This window comes from Oncorhynchus gorbuscha, linkage group LG21 (assembly GCF_021184085.1).
Source record: "Oncorhynchus gorbuscha isolate QuinsamMale2020 ecotype Even-year linkage group LG21, OgorEven_v1.0, whole genome shotgun sequence".
Lineage (NCBI taxonomy): Eukaryota > Metazoa > Chordata > Actinopteri > Salmoniformes > Salmonidae > Oncorhynchus > Oncorhynchus gorbuscha.
Genome location: NC_060193.1, coordinates 18,105,142 through 18,126,779, shown reverse-complemented (window position 1 = coordinate 18,126,779; position 21,638 = coordinate 18,105,142). Strand labels below are relative to the sequence as shown.

Here is a 21,638-nt window from a genome sequence, read left to right as displayed (position 1 = left end):
ATTGGGTGGATAGCATCTGGGTCCAAAACCTCCGCTTGGCGCAGCCTCCCTCCGACTCTGATCACTCCAAGGATTGGATCATATTCTGGGGCAAGAGAGAGAAGACGGCTGTCCTTAGCCACTTCCCTACTGGCTTTCAGAGCTTTTAACTCCTCAGGGAAGCTAACTGCTTGTGCTTGCTTGAGGAGTAGTGTCTCTGCCGCGAGGGAGGTAGGTATAGAAGACACCCCATCTGAGGTCTGGTTTGTGGCGGTGATCAGATCCGGCAGTGTTTGGGATTGTGTTAGGTCAGGGAGAGCCGTTGTTGGTTCCGTAGAAATGCTGTAGCATTGGGCGGACTTCCTTAACTCATGAGCTTCAGTTGGTTGCGGAGGGGCCGCACGCCTGGGGGCTGTCGGCCACTCGTTCTCTGGTTGGGACAAGAATGGTGGTCCCAAGCTCCAGCGATGGGGTTTAGCCAATTCCTTAAGGGTTTTACCTCTAGTAATGTCATCAGCAGGATTGTTTATGCTATCAACATACCTCCAGTCCTGGACTTCTGTTAGGTCTTGGATTTCCGCAATGCGAGTCCCGACAAACACCTTATACCTGCAGGACTCCGACTTGAGCCATGTCAATACAGTGGTCGAATCACTCCAGTAGATGACCCTTTGGATTGGTAAGGTGAGCTCGGCTCGCAAGGTAGAGGCCAACTGGGCTCCGGAAAGGGCAGCACTGAGTTCCAGCCTAGGCATTGACAACTGCTTCTTGGGTGCGACCCTGGTCCTGGCCATGACAAAGGAGACATGGGTGTGGCCTGCCTTATCCTCCACTCTAAGATAGGAAACCGCCCCATAGGCTCGCTCCGAAGCGTCACAGAACACATGCAGTTCCAGGCATGATCCCAGTTGGTCAACACAGGATGGTACATAACATCTTGGCATTTGGACATCAGAGAGCTCCGTTAACTCAGTTTCCCAACAGATCCATCGTTCCACTAGGTCAGCCGGGTGGATTGGTTCATCCCAGTCCCTCTTGGTCTGCCACAGGTCCCGGACTAAGACTTTGGCCCGTGTTGTGTTTGGCAGGATATACCCAAGGGGATCGTATTGACTGGCCAGGGTCCGATAGATGGTGCACAGAGTGGGGGTTTCGGTACTCAGGGATGAGCGGTGCTTATACCCCAGGGTATCCGGTAGGCAGCTCCACCTCAGTCCTAGAGTGGGCTCTTCTGGGTTAGCACCAGACTGCGTTAGCCATAGTTCACTGCTACTGGACCTAGTTTGTGGCGGGAGGTGCTGGATAACCTCCGCTCTGTTACTAGCCCACCGTCGGACCTCAAATCCCCCTTTGGACAGGAGATTCCGCACTTTATCAAGGAGTGATTTCGCTTCAGCCGTGGATGGGATGCTCTGTAAGCAGTTATCCACATAGAAGGCATTTTCCACTGAATCCAATACTTCTGGGTCACTGTCTGGATGCTCCCGTGCATGTCTCTGCAGAGCGTATATGGCACAGCAAGGACTGCAGGTGGTGCCGAATGGGAGTACCTGCCATTCATAGATTGTGGGCTCTGCATCTCGTTCCATATCTCGCCATATGAACCGGAGCAGTGTGGTGTCGGAAGGCAGTAAACGAATCTGATGAAACATGGCTTTGATGTCTCCACTGATGGCTGTAGAGTGCTGCCGGAACCGGAGAAGGACACCGAGCAAGGAAGGACCTAAGGTTGGTCCGGGGAGTAGACAGTTATTCAGGCTTTGACCAGCTGCTTGGAATGAACAGTTGAAGACAAGTCTATACTTCCCACCATGTTGCTGGATAACATGGTGAGGGAGATCCCAGGATTCACGGAGTGCGTTTCCCTCTTCATGAGCTGTCACTTCAGTGACGTAGCCTGCCTTCACAAGGTTATGAATCTCTCGGTTATGAACTTCTGCAAGCTCAGGATTCTTCACCAGGCGTCGCTCCGTTCCACGCAGTAGTGGGAGTACAGCCCGTGTCGTGGTTGCCAGAGGAGGATGGTTGGGCACCCGTAGCAGTGGGGTTGCATACCTGCGAACGCCATCCATTTCAGTGGTGGTGGTGCTCTTCTCCAGGAGGTCTAATGCATAGGAGTCATTTTTCGAGCGAGTGACCTCCTGTAGCTTCCGGTTGGAGAAGGTGTCCATCTTCCAGAGCATCTCAACATTCCGAAGGAGGTCAGTGGCTGCATCTGGATTGCTTCTGGTGAAGAGGACTTGCTGTGACTGTACAGCTTGGGTGGAGAGAAGTAGATGGGATGGACCTTGCACAGCCCAACCCAAGGATGTATGGACAGCAATGGGTCCTCCTTCTGGTCCAGCTCGTATAGGCTCAGTCGGGGTGACGAGATGTGGGTGGTCTGACCCAATCAGGATAAGTGGTGCTACTCTGGCCAGGTTAGGAAGAGGCAATTCTCGTAGATGAGGATATTGTTTCTGTAGAACACTTCCCGGGCAGGAGTGCTCTGCGAGATTCAAGCCATCTGCCGTGAAGGCATTGGTGATGTTATAGGTCACGTCCCTGTTTCCGGAAGGTGAAATGCTAAAGGTTACAGCAGAGCCTTTCATTTGGATTACATCATGTCGCACCGTTCTGAGATTAAGGGTCTTGGGGGTCCCTTCCAGGTTAAGCTGATGGGTGGCCGCTGTGAGAATGATTGTTCTTTCCGTTCCACACCATCTAGAACGGTGAATGTATCAATGCTTCTCCCTTCACTTTGCAGAGTGACCTTGACCACCTTCAACATGACCCTTGGAGACCGGTTCTGCTGGTCGAGACACAGCTCCTTTGCAGCTCCTACCATGAGCATACCCTGCTCCTTCTTTGCTTGGGGAAATAGATCATGCAACACGGTGAGATGGATTTCTTTACAGCGGTTGCAGGGTTTCCTCAATGTGCAGGTCTCCACCTTATGGCTACGGGCACACTTGTAGCATCGCTCGCCTGAAGTGATCCAGGCCTTCAATTGAGTTTGAGTGAGCTTTTTTACTCTGGGGCATGAGCCAAGGAAGTGCCCCTTACTATTGCAATATGGGCAGTAAGGCTGGAATTTGATGTTCTTGCTCTTGAGAGGGGTCTTCTTCCCGGGTTCCTCCCCGGCCTCACTATTTAAGTACATGGTAGTGGGATTTGGTATTTTCTGTCCCTGCTGGCGTTCAAACTCCTTCCTTCCCCCTGTGGCTATGGCGGAGATTGTGGCCTGGTGAGCGATGCTCTTCGCCTTTGCCTTCACCTCCAACCACGTGGCCAGGTCTCTGAGAGCATAGGTGCTTCTCGAGCCCTCTTTCAGAATGCCCTTATTCAAACAATGTTCAATGAAACTGTCTCTGAGGTACACGGGAAGTTTGCTAAGAAGCCTGTCCACGTGGGAGCCACATTTAAGCTCGTTCCCGTCTTCTCCTTCAACGGATTGGAGCATCGAGGTCAGGGATTGGACAGCCAGGGAGAATTCTTGGAAGGCAGCATGGTCTCCCATTTTAATTGGAGACGTGTTCAGGATGTTGTTTAGTTCATTCTGGACTAGCTGACGTGGCTCACCATATCTCGCCTTCAGGGCCTGGAGAGCTGCAGTGTATGGTGTTGCGGAGTGCATAAATGATTGGGCCAGCCTGTATGCACTAGGAAACCGCAAATGATCCATTAGTACTTGGTATTTGTAGCATTCTGACAGATGACCGTGAATACCCAGTAGGCTCTCCAATGCCATTTCCAAAAGGACAAATTCACTCTCCTTTCCATTTTCAAAGTATGGCAATTTGGGTCTGGGAATTCCATAGGCTGAGGCTACTAGAAGTTTCATAATGTTGGCTCCCTCTTCTGGTTGCGTGAAGGATAAACCCGGGACTTCTGATGAGCCCACTGTGGCCTCATTGGGCCTGTCCCCTACTGTCCCAGACCTTCCATTTGTGGCAGCCGGAATTGGGCGAGAGCCCTCCGACCTGTTGTTTGAGGACTGGCCTGGCCCTGGACGAAAGGAACGATTTGCCTTGGTTGGTAATTGGCGGAAAGGCGAAGGAGTGATGCTTTGTCCAGATGGAGGAATGCTAACTTGTGTCACTGGCATAGAGGGCGTTGGCGGAGCGGCCCGTCTCCCGTGCTCCGTGTTGGCTGTTGACCCCGGAGCCTCCGAGGACTGTGTGCCATGCTGTACCAGAGGGGCAGATTGGGAAAGAAAGGCAGACAGTTCAGGTCCATGTGGAAGGGTGGTCAGGTCAACTCCCTGTTCGTTCTTCTCCAGGAAGGATGAGACCATCCGTGCCTCCTCTAATTCCCTTCTGGCTTGACGGTGCCGTCGCTGCTGTGCCAGGTCCTTGGCAATGAATTCCCTTTCCTGTAGAGCTCTACGGGCCTGCACATCCAATTGGTGACATCGTTCGTCAGCCTGTCGTTCCTCCTCAATCTGACGCTCAATTTCTTCCAAAGCTAATAGTTTCATCCTCTCTTGTAGGACAGCAGTCTGTGAATCTCTGAGGGCTAGTGAATGGCGGCTGCCATGGCCACTTCCAAAGGGGTATCCACTGGTCGAACTCCCACTCCGTCTAGAGTGCTTCGACGATTTCCCATTAGTTAAGGGGTGAGCGGAGCCTGCCTCTGGAAGCTGGTCGACCTGTCCAGTGGGAGTTACCTCCTCCATAGGTTCTTCACGTAGACCACTTTCCTGCTCCAAAGCAGTTTCCGGTCCTTGACTCAGAGGGGATGGTTGATGGCTGAAACATATAGTTGATCCATCAACTCTTTGAGCTCTGGTGGGCTTGCCCTTTGATGTCGGAAACTCGACCACATAATCCTTAAGATAACCAGGTGCTTGCCTGGTTCTTCTGGTGGTTGAGGATGAAGCCTTTGTTGCTTTAGGCTTAGCTCCTGGATATTTCCTTTGTTCCAAGACCTTTCCCTCAGCTGCTCTCTCCTCCTCGCTTCTTCCTTCCAGTGGAGACAATTCTTCCCTCTCCGCCTCCATTTCCTTTTCACCTGTCTTTGGTTCAGTCATCATCCGGCTCGAAGGACCATTGAAAGATTAGTGGAATCTGTGTGGGTTGCTGGACAGGTAGGATGACTGACAGTGAAGGTGAACAGGTGGTCACGTGTCAGGTGACAGAGGAATGTATGAGACTGAGGCAGGAATTCCTTTAACCATAAAGTGGTATATTTACTGAGTAGTCTGTGCTGCATCACAAAGGAAACAAATAACATGTATACAATCAAATTCATAATCAAAGATCAAATCATATCAGTCATTATTAACATAAGTTAGGGAATTCAACAGTCCAGTTCATTAAGAAGTCAATAGTAATCATCCGCGAGTCATTTAGGCTCATAACTATTTATCATAAATCATGAAAGAATACAAACAGTGAATGGTTATACAATCTATAATCCCCATGATCAAAGTCAATCAGTTAGCAAACAATGACGTTTCTCATTTCACGCTTTCAATAGTCTTCATGTGTACATATAATTAATTTCAATACACATGAACCATATCGATTGTGTAATTGGCCTATGAGGATCTGTAGGGCCGTGATCATTGACAATTCACATTACACAATATGTTTGAAGCGTGCGCTCCAAGCCGCGCTCCGCGGTGATAACTATAAACAATAACTGAATGGCCCACTCTCCCGATCACCACAGATCATTCAGATGAAAGGTAAGAGTCGGTGGACTTACGTGGATTCATGGACGCACAGAACTTCTGGATCAGATGGAGTTAGGGAAGAGAAAGCAGCGAGATCAGGCGATGGCAATTTCCTCCTTTTATGGAATTGAGATCTGTAGGACATTTCCACCTGACCTAATTAAAGCGCCCCTGGCCCAGCTGAGTAAATGGCAATGAATTAAAGGAATATTCCACCAACTCCATGGGCCTTTTCTACACTGTGTATATAGCTTAGTTATCATTGACTCAGTACTGGTACCGTGTGTATATAGCTGAGTTATCATTGACTCAGTACTGGTACCCCGTGTATATAGCTTAGTTATCATTGACTCAGTACTGGTACCCCGTGTATATAGCTTAGTTATCATTGACTCAGTACTGGTACCCCATGTATATAGCTTAGTTATCATTGACTCAGTACTGGTACCCCGTGTATATAGCGGAGTTATCATTGACTCAGTACTGGTACCCCGTGTATATAGCTTAGTTATCATTGACTCAGTACTGGTACCCCGTGTATATAGCTTAGTTATCATTGACTCAGTACTGGTACCCCGTGTATATAGCTTAGTTATCATTGACTCAGTACTGGTACCCCGTGTATATAGCTTAGTTATCATTGACTCAGTACTGGTACCCTGTGTATATAGCTTAGGTATCATTGACTCAGTACTGGTACCCCGTGTATATAGCTTAGTTATCATTGACTCAGTACTGGTACCCTGTGTATATAGCTTAGTTATCATTGACTCAGTACTGGTACCCCGTGTATATAGCTTAGTTATCATTGACTCAGTACTGGTACCCTGTGTATATAGCTTAGGTATCATTGACTCAGTACTGGTACCCCGTGTATATAGCTTAGTTATCATTGACTCAGTACTGGTACCCCGTGTATATAGCTTAGTTATCATTGACTCAGTACTGGTACCCTGTGTATATAGCTTAGTTATCATTGACTCAGTACTGGTACCCTGTGTATATAGCCAAGTTATCGCATTGTGTTATTATTTCTCTATTACAACAACAAAAATCTCTCTCTGCATTGTTGGGAAGGGCCCATAAGTAAGCATTTCACTGTTCGTCTTCACCTGCTGTTCACCAAGCATGTAAAATACAGTTTGTGATTTGATTTAAACATTCACAAAAGTTTGGCTGGGATGAATGGATAAGAGAAGAGGGAGAATGTATGGTAAATATATGACAAAGGGCTCAGAGAGGAGGAATGTTTCGTGGGGGGAGAGCATCTCACACACGCTCATATAGATTTGTGCTCCGGAGAAATAGAGCAGGCAGCGATGTTAGTCAGTCTAGATGGGCGCCCCGCCCCAACAACATTCAGACCTCAGCCTCAGCACTCCTAACCCAGCCAGGAAGTGGGCTGGCCAGCTGCTTGCAATTCAACCTTTGGGTAACCTACATTGAGGCACACTCTAAAGTATCTCAATGGTGGAACAAACTCCCTCACGACGCCAGGACAGCGGAGTCAATCACCACCTTCCGGAGACACCTGAAACCCCACCTCTTTAAGGAATACCTAGGATAGGTTAAGTAATCCCTCTCACCCCACCCCCCCTAAGTTTTAGATGCACTATTGTTAAGTGACTGTCCCACTGGGGACACATAAGGTGAATGCACCAATTTGTAAGTCGCTCTGGATAAGAGCGTCTGCTAAATGACTTAAATGTAAATGTAAATGTAATCTCTGAACTCACAAGTACGGACACATGAACACACATACACACCCAAAGACACAGCCATGGAAGTTTGTATGGCAGAAAGAGGGAGAAGAACATTCCTTTGCAGTCAGAGTGTCTGTTTATCCCATCTGGAAAAACAAGAAGTGGAAAACCACAACCTCTCCAGTATATCGAGCACAGCACTATCAACAGGACAGTTGGCCGACAAGTACAACAGCGAGAGACTGAGATTTCATGTAACTCAACATAACACAGAGGTTACACACTTGTCAGGAGGTGACACCCTCACCAGGACTTGCTGAATCAGGCCCTCCACAAACCACAACCCACCTCTCAATCTGCACAGGCTCCCTCACCCTGGCCCAGTCATATCTGTCAGGAAACCTCTCTGCTTCGTCTCAAGCCTGTGGGCATAGGGCCGCAGTAACTTTTTAGCTGAATCTCAAACACTACCCCACCACATCAGGGGGATGAGAACTCTTGACCCTCTTCTCCTCCTTGCTCGTCTTTTCCTTCATCCATCCTTTCCTCTCTACCACCGTGTGCTGCTGTTCACTGCAGCAGACTGACCTCAGCCCACCTCCTCTCCCCCTCAGTGACTTCTGCACAATAAGCAACATCTGGTTCTCATTTCCCAAACAACACGAGGATGGGAGGAGAGAGAGGTATGAGTGGAGAGGAGGGGAAGTTGGAGAACAGGGGGAGAAGAGAAATACAGTAAGAAGTAGAAGTGAGAAGAGGAATCAAGAGGAAAAGAGTTCTACTTGTTCCTCTCCAGAAGTCCTCCACACGTCTCCACACGTCCTGGCTGTTTCACACACACCTCTGGGTTCTTCCAAAGGACATGTTAAGTTGGATTAAATGTGTAGTAGAACAATGTGAATACGGGTGTGAAGTTCATGCCAAGCCATTGTTCCAATGCTTTACAAATCTCACTTGGGAGGGAGCGAATAAGTGAGAGAATCAGTCTGAGAGACTTTGTATTCAGCAACAAAATACACTTGAGTGTACAAAACATTAAGAACACCTGCTCTTTCTATAACAGACTGACCAGGTGAATCCAGGTGAAAGTTATGATCCCTTATTGGTGTCACTTGTTAAATCCACTTCAATCATTGTAGATGAAAGGGAGGTGACAGGTTAAAGAAGGATTTTTAAGCCTTGAGACATGGATTGTGTATGTGTGTTGTTCAGAGAGTGAATGGGCAAGACAAAATATTTAAGTGCCTTTGAACAGGGTATGGTAGTCGATGCCAGGCACACCGGTTTGTGTCAAGAACTGCAACGCTGCTGGGTTTTTCACACCCAACAGTTCTGAGACTAATTGAGGCTGTTCTGATGGCAAAAAGGGGATGTGCAACTCAATATTAGGAAGGTGTTCCTCATATCTGCTATACTCTGTGTACATGGTTCGAACACATTACAGAACATGTCCTCTGTTAATGCTCATTGTTCATCCCACAGAATTTCGAATCGTTCTATTCCAATTCTATTGTTCACCCATTGACACCACAAACAGTTAACACAAAAAACAATACAAAAATCTGCAACTTAGTGGCTAGCACGCCTTAATTACAGTGGTGCTCTGCTGAGATTGGCAAGAAGACCTGAGAGAGGGAGAGAGAACGAGAGAGGGAAGGCAAGAGGGAGAGCGAGAAAAAGATAGACGAGGGAGAGAAATAGGGAGGGGGAGGAGAGGATGAGGGAGGAGAGGTAGAAAGGTTGTGTGAGAGAGCGAGAGAGACTGGGAGCTTCAGCGCCTTACCTCATTTTGTAAACACAGTCTGTTGGTTAGTCAAAGTCACTCTAAATTACAGCTGACGCTACATATACAAAGTAAGCTCAAGGTTAATGAGGGCAGTCTACAGTACCCCTGTAGTACTCAAAATTACCATATGCTTGTGACAGAAAGAGCAAGAAAAAAAACATTAAATTAGAACTGGACTTCGTATCACTTAGCTTAGCCTAGCTTCTAGTCTATTGTATAAGAGCAGCATTGGTGGGACGTGAACTGGGAAACTGTGTTAGAGTGGCACACACACAGCAGAGGTTTAACACCGGGAGATGCCGGTGGGATCACTTCAGAGATGGTTAAACTGCCATGTCTTCAGGAACAGCCTCTTCATCATCTCACCAGACAGCAGCGTGGCACACACACACTGTCTCATAACACACTTTCCCGGTGTCTAAAGTGTGTCACCTACAGTAGGCTACACAGGAATGCACACTTTGATTGCAGCCTTACACTGCGCCGCCATTTTTTCATTAGGAGACTGATTCACACCCACAAAGGAACTTTTTACAACACCGCCAAGTGGCAAGAGGGCAGTCTGAAGGCAGGCTACCCGTAGTAATAACACATATTCATATTTTAACATTAGTTTCTATCACATTAACCCTAAAACAGTGTATCAACATTAGCTTCTAACACATTAACTCTAAAACGTTGTGTCTAGTTAAACGGAGCAGCCGCTCATAGCTTAGGCCTACATGTGATGTGAAGATACAAAAACACACAGCTGCACAACGTCACGTTTCCATCTGACAACCCCTTCCTCTTTTCACCAGCCCCCACAGCACTCCCTCTAGACCAGTGGTTCCCAACCCTTTAGTTACTGTACCAACTGAATTTTACTCTACCTGGAGTACCCCTGAAGTACTCCCTCATGAGGCCATAGTCCTACTGGTAAAATGCACATGATTCTTCTCAAGTACCTCCCTTGTGGATAGGCCAAGTACCCCCAGGAGTCCTAGTACCCCTGGTTGGGAACCACTGCTCTAGACTAGAGACTGCTGGAGACAAAATGGCGGCGAAGCACTGCTATTGACCTAAACTGGTAAAATGCTGCATTCTAGTGGGGAAAGGAGGACATGGAGTAGGGAAATAAATATATTGCTCAAACTATTCTTAATAACTAAGCCACAGTAATAAGAGAAAGGGCATGTTCTTAATATATTTTCATACAGAAGTTCAAGAACAAGTAAGACAGTAGATTAACAGTAGGCAGTGGATTTACATTCAAGTTTAATTTCAGAAAACAATGAAAAGGGCTAAATAAGTACAAACGCAAATGGAAAGACAATGCCATACACCAACTGCGCAAATCTCCATTTTGTCAATAACTCAAGTGGGCTAGAACAGAAAATGTGATAATTACTTATTTTTCTTCAATAAAAGGTTTCCTTTGGGTTTAAGCAGAAGAGATTTATTGTGTTCCTGCATTCTTTTGGCTTCTTCCTGTTTCTCCCTCCACACCTCCATCCCCTTATCCACCTCCGAGCTGAGATTCACTACACGTCGCTGGAGGAGACCGAGAAAGAGATGAGGAAAGAGGAAGTGAAAAGGAGAAGAAATATAAAGGAGGTGGAAAGGACATCGTATGTGAACTGTATTGAAATTAAATATTCAACTTTATGGAGGTAATATAGAAGGTTAACATAAGATACTGACTGCTAACGTCTCTCTCTCCTGCTTTCTCCTCAGCTGTCCTTTCAGGGGGGGCGCAGGCCGGCCATCTGTGTGTTAAAAAAAAATACAAACAATCATATCATGTAGGCCTAAATCATATTCCCAACCACACACACAGCATCAAGCAACTCCATTGAACAGCCATACATTAGGTTCCTGACACATTAACCCTTGTGTTGTCTTGTGCACTCGTTGCTGAAGCCATCAGCGCACATGTCAGTGCCCAAAAGGTCATAGATCTGATTTTTCAGTTGTCCAAGGAGGAACAAGAGCACAATGATTTAGAAGAGGAATCTGAAGAAGATGGGGAAGAATACAACCCAGAGCACAATGCATCATCGTCACATGAAGAAAAAACCCCAAGCTGAAAGAGGGACATTTTTGTCAAAGAACAGCAAAATAACATGGTCCTCGCCACCATATGACAACCAGGGCAGGACATGCAGTTAACATGTCTTAAGGATGACCCCAGGGCCCACAAGACATGCAGTTAACATGTCTTAAGGATGACCCCAGGGCCCACAAGACATGCAGTTAACATGTCTTAAGGATGACCCCAGGGCCCACAAGACATGCAGTTGCACAGGACATCACCTCAACATTGTACATGGTCATCACACCAGCCATCGAAAAAAAAATCATCCTGGAGATGACACATTTGGAAGTGTCATGACATTGGCCTGGGGGTAGGTTTATGACAGTCCTAAATACCTCTTCCCCCCCTTTTCCTCTCTCTACCCTACTGATGTGAAATTTGAAAACCCCTTGGTTAACAGAGATTCTGGGAACATCAGAAGGTGGGGGGAAAATGAACTATATTCTGGAAAATCCGACGAATTGAACATATACGGTGGTACTTAATGAATATGATGAGAATGTCCCAGATGACAAACTGACATCAATGATAGGATGACAAACTCTACAGTGGAAAGTCTACACAGAGTTATCGGATTCACATGGAATTGTTGTTGAATTGAAATGTTTGAATATAAAATTATTGGTGAAGAGATGAAACGTAATTTTAGCTTCCAAATGAGAGATAAGGTTAAGGCTCTTCTCAATCAGTGGCCCACCCCTTTGAAGAGACCTGGGTTATAAAACTTTTCAGACACACCCTTCTCGCGCCACTATATAAAGCATTGACGAAAATGTAACAACCTGTTCCGAGGAAGTGAGGACGACGGTCCGATGTCAGAAGGGTTCAGATAATAACTACAGAACTAAGCCAACATCAGCGTGAGCTTTGGTTGCGAATGGTATGAACTTTGAACTCTTATTCACTACAGCAGTGATACCTCCTAGCCGTTAGGTTAGCAACAGCAGCTCAAACGAGGGTTAGGAAGGAGAGTATCCCGTCTATCACACAACAACATTACTACAACATTCAGTTGACCACCAGAGACATTCTTCAAAAGGACAAAGGACTCGGTTTGGCAACACGGCCTTCCATCTACCACCAACCTACCGAAGCGCAGCTCAGAGTAAATATTTATTACATTTCCCTTTTCCAAATGGGCGGTAATTTAGAATGCATAAAATACTGTATTTATGATAGCACAGCTTCTTCCTTTGGTCCTCAGTCTTCCCACTCTTTCACTCAAACCCAGTCCTTTTCTTTTGTGTAACCAGCTGTCACATCTGTTCCACCCGCTAGGGACATTTCCATTTATTTTATTTTATCTTTATTTAACCAGGCAAGTCAGTTAAGAACAAATTCTTATTTTCAATGACAGCCTAGGAACCGTGGGTTAACTGCCTGCTCAGGGGCAGAACGACAGATTTGTACCTTGTCAGCTCAGGGGTTTGAACTTGCAACCTTCCGGTTACTAGTCCATCGCTCTAACCACTAGGCTACCCTGCCGCCCCTTTATGACATAATTTGTAAACAAGGTATGATTCATTCTGTGTATATGTAATTCTTGTGATTAGTTAGGTATTTAGTAAATAAATAATGAAACCCAATTTTGTATCGCTGATTCAACTTGTTAGCCTGGGTTCGTGAAGATAACCAAGAATTTACAACTTTCAGATGAGACTGAATTAAGGTGACGATTAATATTGATGTAAAAATATTATTAGGTCTTTAAGAGTTTATTCGGAAGATAACAGCTCTATAAATATTTGTGGTGCCCCGACTCTCTAGTTAATTACATTTACATGATTAGCTAAATCGGGTAATATTAATTACGGAGAAATTATTTTATAGAATAGCATGTCATATCACTTAATCCGGCATAGCCAAAGACACGACAGAGGGTTTCTGTAAATATGGAGACAACTGGAAAAGGATGGATGAGATTGACCTGCGTGCCTACATAGGGCTGGTAATCTTAGCGGGTGTTAACAGGTTCTGAGGCGAGGCTACATGTAGTCTCTGGGATGCAGAGAGTGGAATAGTGATTTTCCGTGCCACGGTGCCACTGAGTCTTTCACACTTTCTCAAGAATGCTACGATTTAATAACCGTGAGTCAAGACCTGCAAGATGTGTGAGAGAAACTGGCGACTATAAGAGAGGTTTGGGAGAAGTGGGTGGGGGCGTCTGCCATACCTCTACAACTCTGGGCCTGAAGTAACAGAGATTGAGCAACTGGTTCCATTCAGAGGTACATTTTTGTATTCATATCTGTAATGTAAGTGATTTTCATTTTAAATTGTATTATGTATTGCTGTAATATCATTGATTTATGTGATTACTATCAGTATCACAGAAAACAATATATTTTGTCAAAAGGTCACGGTCCTTTCTGGCAGTATATGCCCAGCAAGCCAGCAAAGTATGGCATCAAGGTATAGTTGGCCTGTGACGCACAATCCAGCTACGCATAGAAGATGCAAGTCTACACAGGGAAGCCGACCAGTGGAGGCCCGGGGAAGAACCAGGGGATACGAGTTGTACTTAATGTGACAGATGGACTGAGGGGGCACAATGTCACGTGTGACAATTTCTTCACCTCTTATGAACTCAGCCAGCAGCTCCTGAAGAGGAAGATCATCATGGTTAACACAGTTAGAAAGTACAAGCCTGACCCCCCCGCATTCCTTACAAGGGGTAGAGAGGCCTTCTCATAAAAGTTTATATTCACACCCACCACCACTCTAGTTTGTTACCTCCCAAAGAGGAACAAGAATGTGGTCCTCCTGAGCACACTTCACAAAACGGCTGAGATCGGACTACAACCACAATAAAGGAGGCTTGGACAACCTGGACAAGGCAATTGGAACTTACAGCTGTAGGAGGATGACTGCCCACTGGCCCCTGGTCATCTTCCATAACATCAGTGATGTTTCCTCATACCATGCCTTTCGTAATATGGAACAATATCAATCCTACTTGGATGCCTAATAAGCGGAACAAGAGGGAGTTCCTGGAGCAGCTGGGAAAGGCAATTGTAACCCCACACATTCAAGGAAGGGAGCGCCTCCCCCGCACAGCAGCGCTTGTGAAAGTTGTTCAGGGGGCTGAATTTTGTCCAGATCCACCTGAGGCTGCAGCAGGCAAGAGGAGGAGATGCCAATTCTGCTCCCAAAAGAAGGACTGTAAACCAAATACTATCTGCTGTACATGTGAGAAATACATCTGCAAAGTCCATGCACACAAACCTGTGCTAATTAAAGTAGATTGATTTATGTTCTTCACGTTTTGGTTTTTTTATTGGTCATCTTATTTTATTGTTTATACACCTTGTGTGTGGGGGCAATGGTTAAAAGAGAAATGGGAGAAGACTAGTATTTTGAAGTTGAATTCCTCATTGTACAGTATATATCACTATGTTGCCAAAAAAGTTCAAGACTATTAGTTTCCCTTCAACAAAATGCAATTAAAACTACTTTCTGCACATTTCGACTAGTTTCTTAGGCTATACAAGTGCTATCTTACGAAAAAAGTAATGTTTACACTTACGCAGTACCTTTAGCAATAATAATCCTCTACTTTAGTAAAGGAAACAATTATGACAGGTGCGTTGTAATAAAAACAAGTGGGGTCCACGGATTTTAAATGCGGGTCATTTTTTACCCTTATTTCAAGGGGAGTATACAGAATGTTAAGACTACACAAGAGGCTGTTTCCGCACTTGGTCCCTTTCAGCCAATTTTGGTGAACTTAATGTGGTTCGTTAATATTTTTTGGGGCAGTGTGAACACTCCAAAGAAACTCGGACCCCTCAGAAGAGCCCCCGAAGTGAGACGATCTTGAGAGGTGGTCTGAATTTGGTTCGCTTGAATTCCGCGGTCCGGTTCCCATTTTTTGGGCAATGTAAACACTAAGCTTCCAAAATTCGCTTGTCATTATTCCCACACCACACTACTGCAACACCGTTTGCCCTGCAATAAACCCAAATGTGCCACAAAAAGGAATAAGATTATGATGTGCATGTTCGTGGGAAAAAAGTGCTGTTTTGGGATATTGATTAACAATTGTCAAGGATGCATAGATATTCCAAATATCTGTAGAATTTTTAGTTAAGATTATTTGTTTGCAATATGTGACTATAGGCTAAGAGAGCATCATAAACTGTTTATTGACTGTGGGGTTTGAATAGCGAGAGAAGACAACATAATGGTGAAAATCACAACATAAGGTACGAAAATCAGTCCTAGCTCTTAAAAGGGGCAGTAATCCACATTGGGAGTACAATTTTCAATTAAGCATCATTTAATCTGCAGTTATTATTCTGCTATTTATTCTGTTACATAATATTAACTTGTAAATATTATTGGTATCATCTTAACTAAATGCAATCTATTGGCTTCCAAAATGTAACCTCAGCCATCAGAGCCACTGCCTGTTCACCCCGCTATCATCCAGAAGGAGAGGTCAGTACAGGTGCATCAAAGCTGGGTCCGAGAGACTGAAAAACAGCTTCCATCTCAAGGCCATCAGACTGTTAAACAGTCCCCACTAGCCTTAGTCACTGTTCAAGCCATACTCTACCCTGAAACTTAGAGATTGCTACCCTATGTACATTTCCACTGGATGTCATAAGGTGAATGCACCAATTTGTAAGTCGCTCTGGATAAGAGCGTCTGCTAAATGACTTAAATGTAAATTAAATGTACATAGTGTCATCGACGAACACTGGTCACTTTAATAATGTTTACATACGGTTTTACACACTTTAGATGTATATACAGTTTCATTTTTAACTAGGTAAGTCAATTAAGAACCAATTGTTATTCACAATGAAGGCCTGGAAAGAGGCAAAGGGCCTCCTGTGGGGGCTGTGATTAAAAACAAAACAATATGGGAGACAAAAACAGACAGACACTGGCAACAGCACAAATACAACAACAAACAGTGCGTGTGTGCAGGTGTGTGAAGTAAAACATGTTTCCTCACAGAAGGCAACGTAAACTTGTGACATGGGGTGACAACTAGAAACAGCGACATGTCTCAACAACATGTTCATCTATTTGCCCTTTGACCTCCTCCGGGGACACCAGGTCCTGGGGTTATAGGTTGGCTGGGAGGGAATTTCACAACCAGAGAGCGGAGTACTGAAATTACATTTTTCCATGCTCTGTAAACATTTTTGGGAATGTTAGCATAAAATAAGATTGAGATCTGAGCTTGTATGTGTTTTAATTTGGAGCTAGAAGAGAGGATAGATAAAAACAGCGGTGTTTGAGCCTGTGTGTTGCTAGTGATGTTCTCCCAACAGCACTGTAGTTAGACATCGCCGATTGGTGACAAAAACAAGGGCTGCATGACACACAATCAAGAGCCTTCAGTGTAGAGCTTGAAGCTTGCACACGAACAGTATATCCAGAGTCCAACACAGAGGGAAAAGCACAACAAATCAACTATTTTCTGGTGGCAAAACAAGCTTTGTGCCGGTAATAAAACCTAATACGCAGCTTGAGTTTCCTGACAAGGTTCTCTTCACGGCTGGTGAAGCTCAACTTCTCATTCACCCAAACATTTGTATGTTTTGACTTGCTCTATAGAATGTCCTCGCACAGTAGTAATTACATGGTTTTCAGAGTGTTTAGTATTGGAATTCAGAACAAGCTTCAAAACGTACAGATTCTGTTGAATGATGTTGAAAAGATGTTTGAGCTTTTTCCAAAAGCCAAACTGCTGCCACTTGAATAGAGAACTAAATCATCCGCATCAAAATGTCCATCAGCTGTCTCAATAAGTCTTCCAATGTTGGTGTACCACAAGGACCAATTGAAGCTCCCCTGTGGTTTATTATCGAGATCAGGGGTAGGCAACTCTGTTCCTAGATTGCCGCAGATACTGCAGGATTGTGTCTCAACTAGGCACCACTGAGCTATTAAGTACATTGATCAGCTCAGTGATAGCCTCAATTCAACACACCTGGGTTTCCAGGTTGGTTAAATCAAAAACATGAAGTGTCTGCAGCACTCCAGGACCAGGGTTGCCTACCCCTTGATCTAGATAATAAACCACAGGGGAGCTAAAGTTGATCCTTGAGGCACATCTGAGCGCAGCTCTACGACGTAGGACCATCTGCCTTAACACACTGGGTTCTATTTGACAGAGCATGACCAGTAGTCCCAACACACTTCAATCTCTGCACCAATTTCACATGGGGTAACCCTATCAAATAATCTGCCTGCATCAAGACATTTTTTATTAAAAGAGTGCAGATTAGAGGTCCTCTCATTAGAGAGCTGTGCATTTTTTGGGGCACACTAAACCTTCACTACTTAACCAAATTTGGAAGGATTATTCAAATTACCAGCAGTAGTATATAACCACTGCTGTACACACCTTTTCTATTCATATACTGTCTTTAAACACCATTATATGTTTGTATACATTATAAAATATACAGTACCAGTCAAAAGTTTGGACAAACCTACTCATTCATGGTCGAATTGCTGCAAAGAAACCACTAAAGGACACAAATAATAAGAAGAGACTTGCTTGGGCCAAGAAACACAAACAATGGACATTAGACCGGTGGAAATCTGTCCTTTGGTCTGATGAGTCCAAATTTGAGATTTTTGGTTCCAACCTCCATGTCTTCGTGAGATGCAGAGTAGGTAAACGGATGTGCATGTGTGGTTCCCACCGTGAAGCATGGAGGAGGAGGTGTGATGGTGTGGGGGTGCTTTGCTGGTGACACCGTCAGTCATATATTTAGAATTCCAGGCACACTTAACCAGCATGGTTACCACAGCATTCTGCAGCGATACGCCATCCCATCTGGTTTACGCTTAGTGGGTCTATCATTTGTTTTTCAACAGGATAATGACTTACACACCTCCAGGCTGTGTAAGGGCTATTTGATCAAGAAGGAGTGATGAAGTGCTGCATCAGATGACCTGGCCTCCACAATCCCCCAACCTCAACCCAATTGAGATGGTTTGGGATGGACCGCAGTGTTATTTCATAGATTTGATGTCTTCACTATTATTCTACAACATAGAAAACAGTAAAAATGAAGAAAACCCCTTAAATGAGTAGGTGTCCAAACTTTTGATTGACTGGTACTGTGTGTAATATATACACACACTGATCTCTGACATTGCCCGTTCTGATATGATGTGTGTTTTATTGCTAGGTGTTACTGCACTGTTGAAGCTAGAAACCCAAACATTTCGCCGCACCTGCGATAACATCTGCAAATCTGTGTACGTGACCAATAGTTTCATTTTAGTAATTTAGCAGACACCGCCCCCCCCCCCCCCCAAAAAAAAGTTTCAAATGTTCCTGTTCGCATACACCTATTTAGCAGATGTTATTACAGGTGTAGTGAAATGCTTGTGTTCCTAGCTTCAACAGTGAAGTAATCTCACAACAAAACACACATTATAATAGGAAGAGCAACTTCGGAGTGTGTGAGATACATACCCAAAAGTATATACACCGGCTTGTCGAACATCTCATTACAAAATTATGGGCATTAATTTGGAGTTGGTCCCCCCCTTTGCTGCTATAACAGCTAACACTCTTCTGGGAAAGCTTTCCACTAGATGTTGAAACATTGCAACGGGGCCTTGCTTCCATTCAGTCACAAGAGCATTAGTGAGGTTGGGCACTGATGTTGGACGATCAGGCCTGACTTGCAATCAGCGTTCCAATTCATCCCAAAGGTGTTCAATGGGGTTGAGGTCAGGGCTCTGTGCAGGCCAGTCATGTTCTTCCACACTAATCTTGACAAACCATTTCTGCATGGACCTCACTTTGTGCAAGGGGTCATTGTCATGCTGAAACAGGAAGGGACATCCCCAAACTGTTGCCACAAAGTTGAAAGCACACAATCGCCTAGAAAGTCATTGTTTGCTGTACCATTCAGATTTCCCCTCACTGGAACTAAGGGGTCTAGTCCGAATCATGAAAAACAGCACCAGACCATTATTCCTCCTCCACCAAACATTAGTTGCCACAGTGGTAGAGTTTTCCTGGCATCTGCCAAACCCAGATTCGCCAGCCAGATGGTGAAGCGTTTTGTTGCGCCTTTTCATCACACTGTTTGTGTGGGTGGACCATTTCAGATTATCAGGGATGTGTATGTCACGGAACTTGAAGCTTTTCACCTTCTCCATTCCGGCCTTGTTAATATGGATGCAGGCGTACGCTCTCTCTGCCATCTCCAGAGCCTTCTGTAGTCCTTCTGTGGTCCTTCTGTAGCTCAGTTGGTAGAGCATGGCGCTTGTAACGCCAGGGTAGTGGGTTCGATCCCCGGGACCACCCATACGTAGAATGTATGCACACATGACTGTAAGTCGCTTTGGATAAAAGCGTCTGCTAAATGGCATATATTATATATTAGAGCAACTTAAAGGAGCATTTGACTTGCAAGTATCTAGCTGCCCGATAACACGTTCTGCTGAGAATGGCTTGTCCTTAACTTTGCAATAACCCAGAGTGCATTGAGTGAATGTTGCAAAAATATTGTGGTTCCTTTCTAAACATAGCAAATTGAATGCAGAGGACTAGGACCACAAAGTAAGTGAAGTGAACTGCCAAAATAGTTGAGTCCTCATTCAAAGGCAAGGGCAGTGTGAATACAAAATATAAGTTATTGTTGTTGTTTTTCTTTCTTTCTAGGAGTTCACTTTAAAAGGACTGAGAGCAGTTATTTTAAATAGGACAATATGTGAAAATAACCTAAAAATGCATGCTTCTACATGTGAACTTGCCTGCAAAGGACCAGTCAGGGAGATCTGTCATGGGGCCATACTCTGTTCCACTGCGGGCCAGACCATTTCTATGGACAAACCAATGTGAAATTGTAAAGAACAAAGCATATCAAAACAGAGCCGTAATAGCTACAATTGTGTGTGTGTCTCATTTTGTTCTGACAGTTGTTTGTCTGTGTCGTTTAGAACTTACTCGGTCCTCCACTTGATTCCAGCCTGTGTCCCACACGTCGTAGTAAAACAACGACTGGAATGCCTCAAAGCTGAAAACAGACCATCAGGAATTCAGTTCATTTAGGCTCTCTAGTTTTTCTTGCTAGCTAACGTTAGCTAGTTGCCTAGACATTTGATCAAACCTAGCGTAACTAGCGATCTGTCTAGCTCAACATAAAAACAAACAGATTGTCAACTGGGAGCCGACTGATATTTACAGCAGAAAATTACCATTAGATCTTATGAAAATTGTAAGTAATTGTCTTGTAAATAACCTCACCTGTACAGCACAATGTCCTTAAGGGCGCCGCCATTTTGGATTTTTATGTAAGAACTATTTATACCACTAGATGGTGGTCAAGATAGGTTGTGGAGTTGAAACCATGTAGCAGCAGGCAGCAACGTGTGATGTTGCAATTGTGTTATATTGTAACACTGTTAATTAATTACGTTATGTTACAGTAGCCAATGATGAGCTGGACTTCAGGTTATAATGATGATACATTTACAAAATACAATTTAGCCAGATAAGGGTTTGAAGTATGAATTGGTTATGGTGTAGTCTTATTTTATCATCGTAAAATTACACACTTTCTTAAAATGTTACTATCCCCCCCAAAAAGTAGTTAATTGTATGTAGTACACTTCAATTATTAAAAAAGTATTAATTGCACACACAAACACCATTTGAGTTTGTCAACATATAACGTTTGTCCCCCAAAGTTGATAAGCCATGATTTTGAACCATCTTCTCCCGTGCTCCAGCTGCTCTTTCTGTACTGAGTAAGCCATTAAGTATTTTTCTGTTCAACTTTACAGACAAGTCCTCACTCGCCTTCAGTGAATGCTCCAGTCAACTCAAGGGAGCATAGCGGGGAGGGGAGAGGCAGCCAGGCACACACCGACGGTCGCGCGTTTCATTTTAGGCTACCGTTAAGGGCAATGAAAGACTAGGGAGCGAGCAGGGGGGCTTCGGGGTTGGCAAAATGAGCCTACCCGAAGTACAAAAAATGGTTTAATAAATATTTGATTCATGTTAGGGTTAACGTCACCAAAACGAAACAGAGTGCATTGAAGCGTATAGCAGTAGCAAGCAAAAAGGCACTGAAATAGTAGCTAGATATTTACTTTGTATCGTCCTTGGAGAACACATACACTCCGGAAAAATCTCAGAACCGTGTCACTAGAGAATGTTCTTCCACACATTCCACAGACTGTGAGCATAATAAAGTAGTCCCCTAAATAGGTCTACTGCCATTTGAACCATGTTATTCTAGGCACGTAGGCCTACCAAAACCATATTTCAACTGTGTCAGGAATTGGAAACAAGCAACGGACCCTTTGATATAGCTTTCTGCCTTAGGGTACAACATATAGGTGTGCTGTTGATAAGGCCTGGGGCAATTAACATACTTGAGACTGGGAGGTATTTAAGAGAGGTCATAATTGTGTAATAAATCAGTACCCACCCATGTGAAA

General features: G+C 44.6%; 1 protein-coding gene across 2 annotated transcripts; it reads right to left on the bottom strand.

The window, feature by feature from the left end:
- Positions 1–10,362: 10,362 nt before the first annotated feature.
- mrpl52 (mitochondrial ribosomal protein L52) lies at positions 10,363–21,374 on the bottom strand. Of its 2 annotated transcripts, none has more exons than XM_046318305.1 (5): positions 21,288–21,374; positions 20,140–20,209; positions 19,947–20,014; positions 10,811–10,875; positions 10,363–10,660 (listed from the first exon to the last, which is right to left on the bottom strand). In XM_046318305.1, the coding sequence occupies exons 1-5, from the start codon at positions 21,310–21,312 to the stop codon at positions 10,514–10,516; spliced, it is 375 nt and encodes a 124-aa protein (XP_046174261.1). In that variant the 5' UTR covers positions 21,313–21,374; the 3' UTR covers positions 10,363–10,513. The 2 variants fall into 2 exon arrangements, with proteins under 2 accessions (XP_046174261.1, XP_046174260.1); XM_046318304.1 differs by lacking the exon at positions 21,288–21,374 and adding an exon at positions 20,440–20,845.
- Between the last annotated feature and the right edge of the window lie 264 nt (positions 21,375–21,638).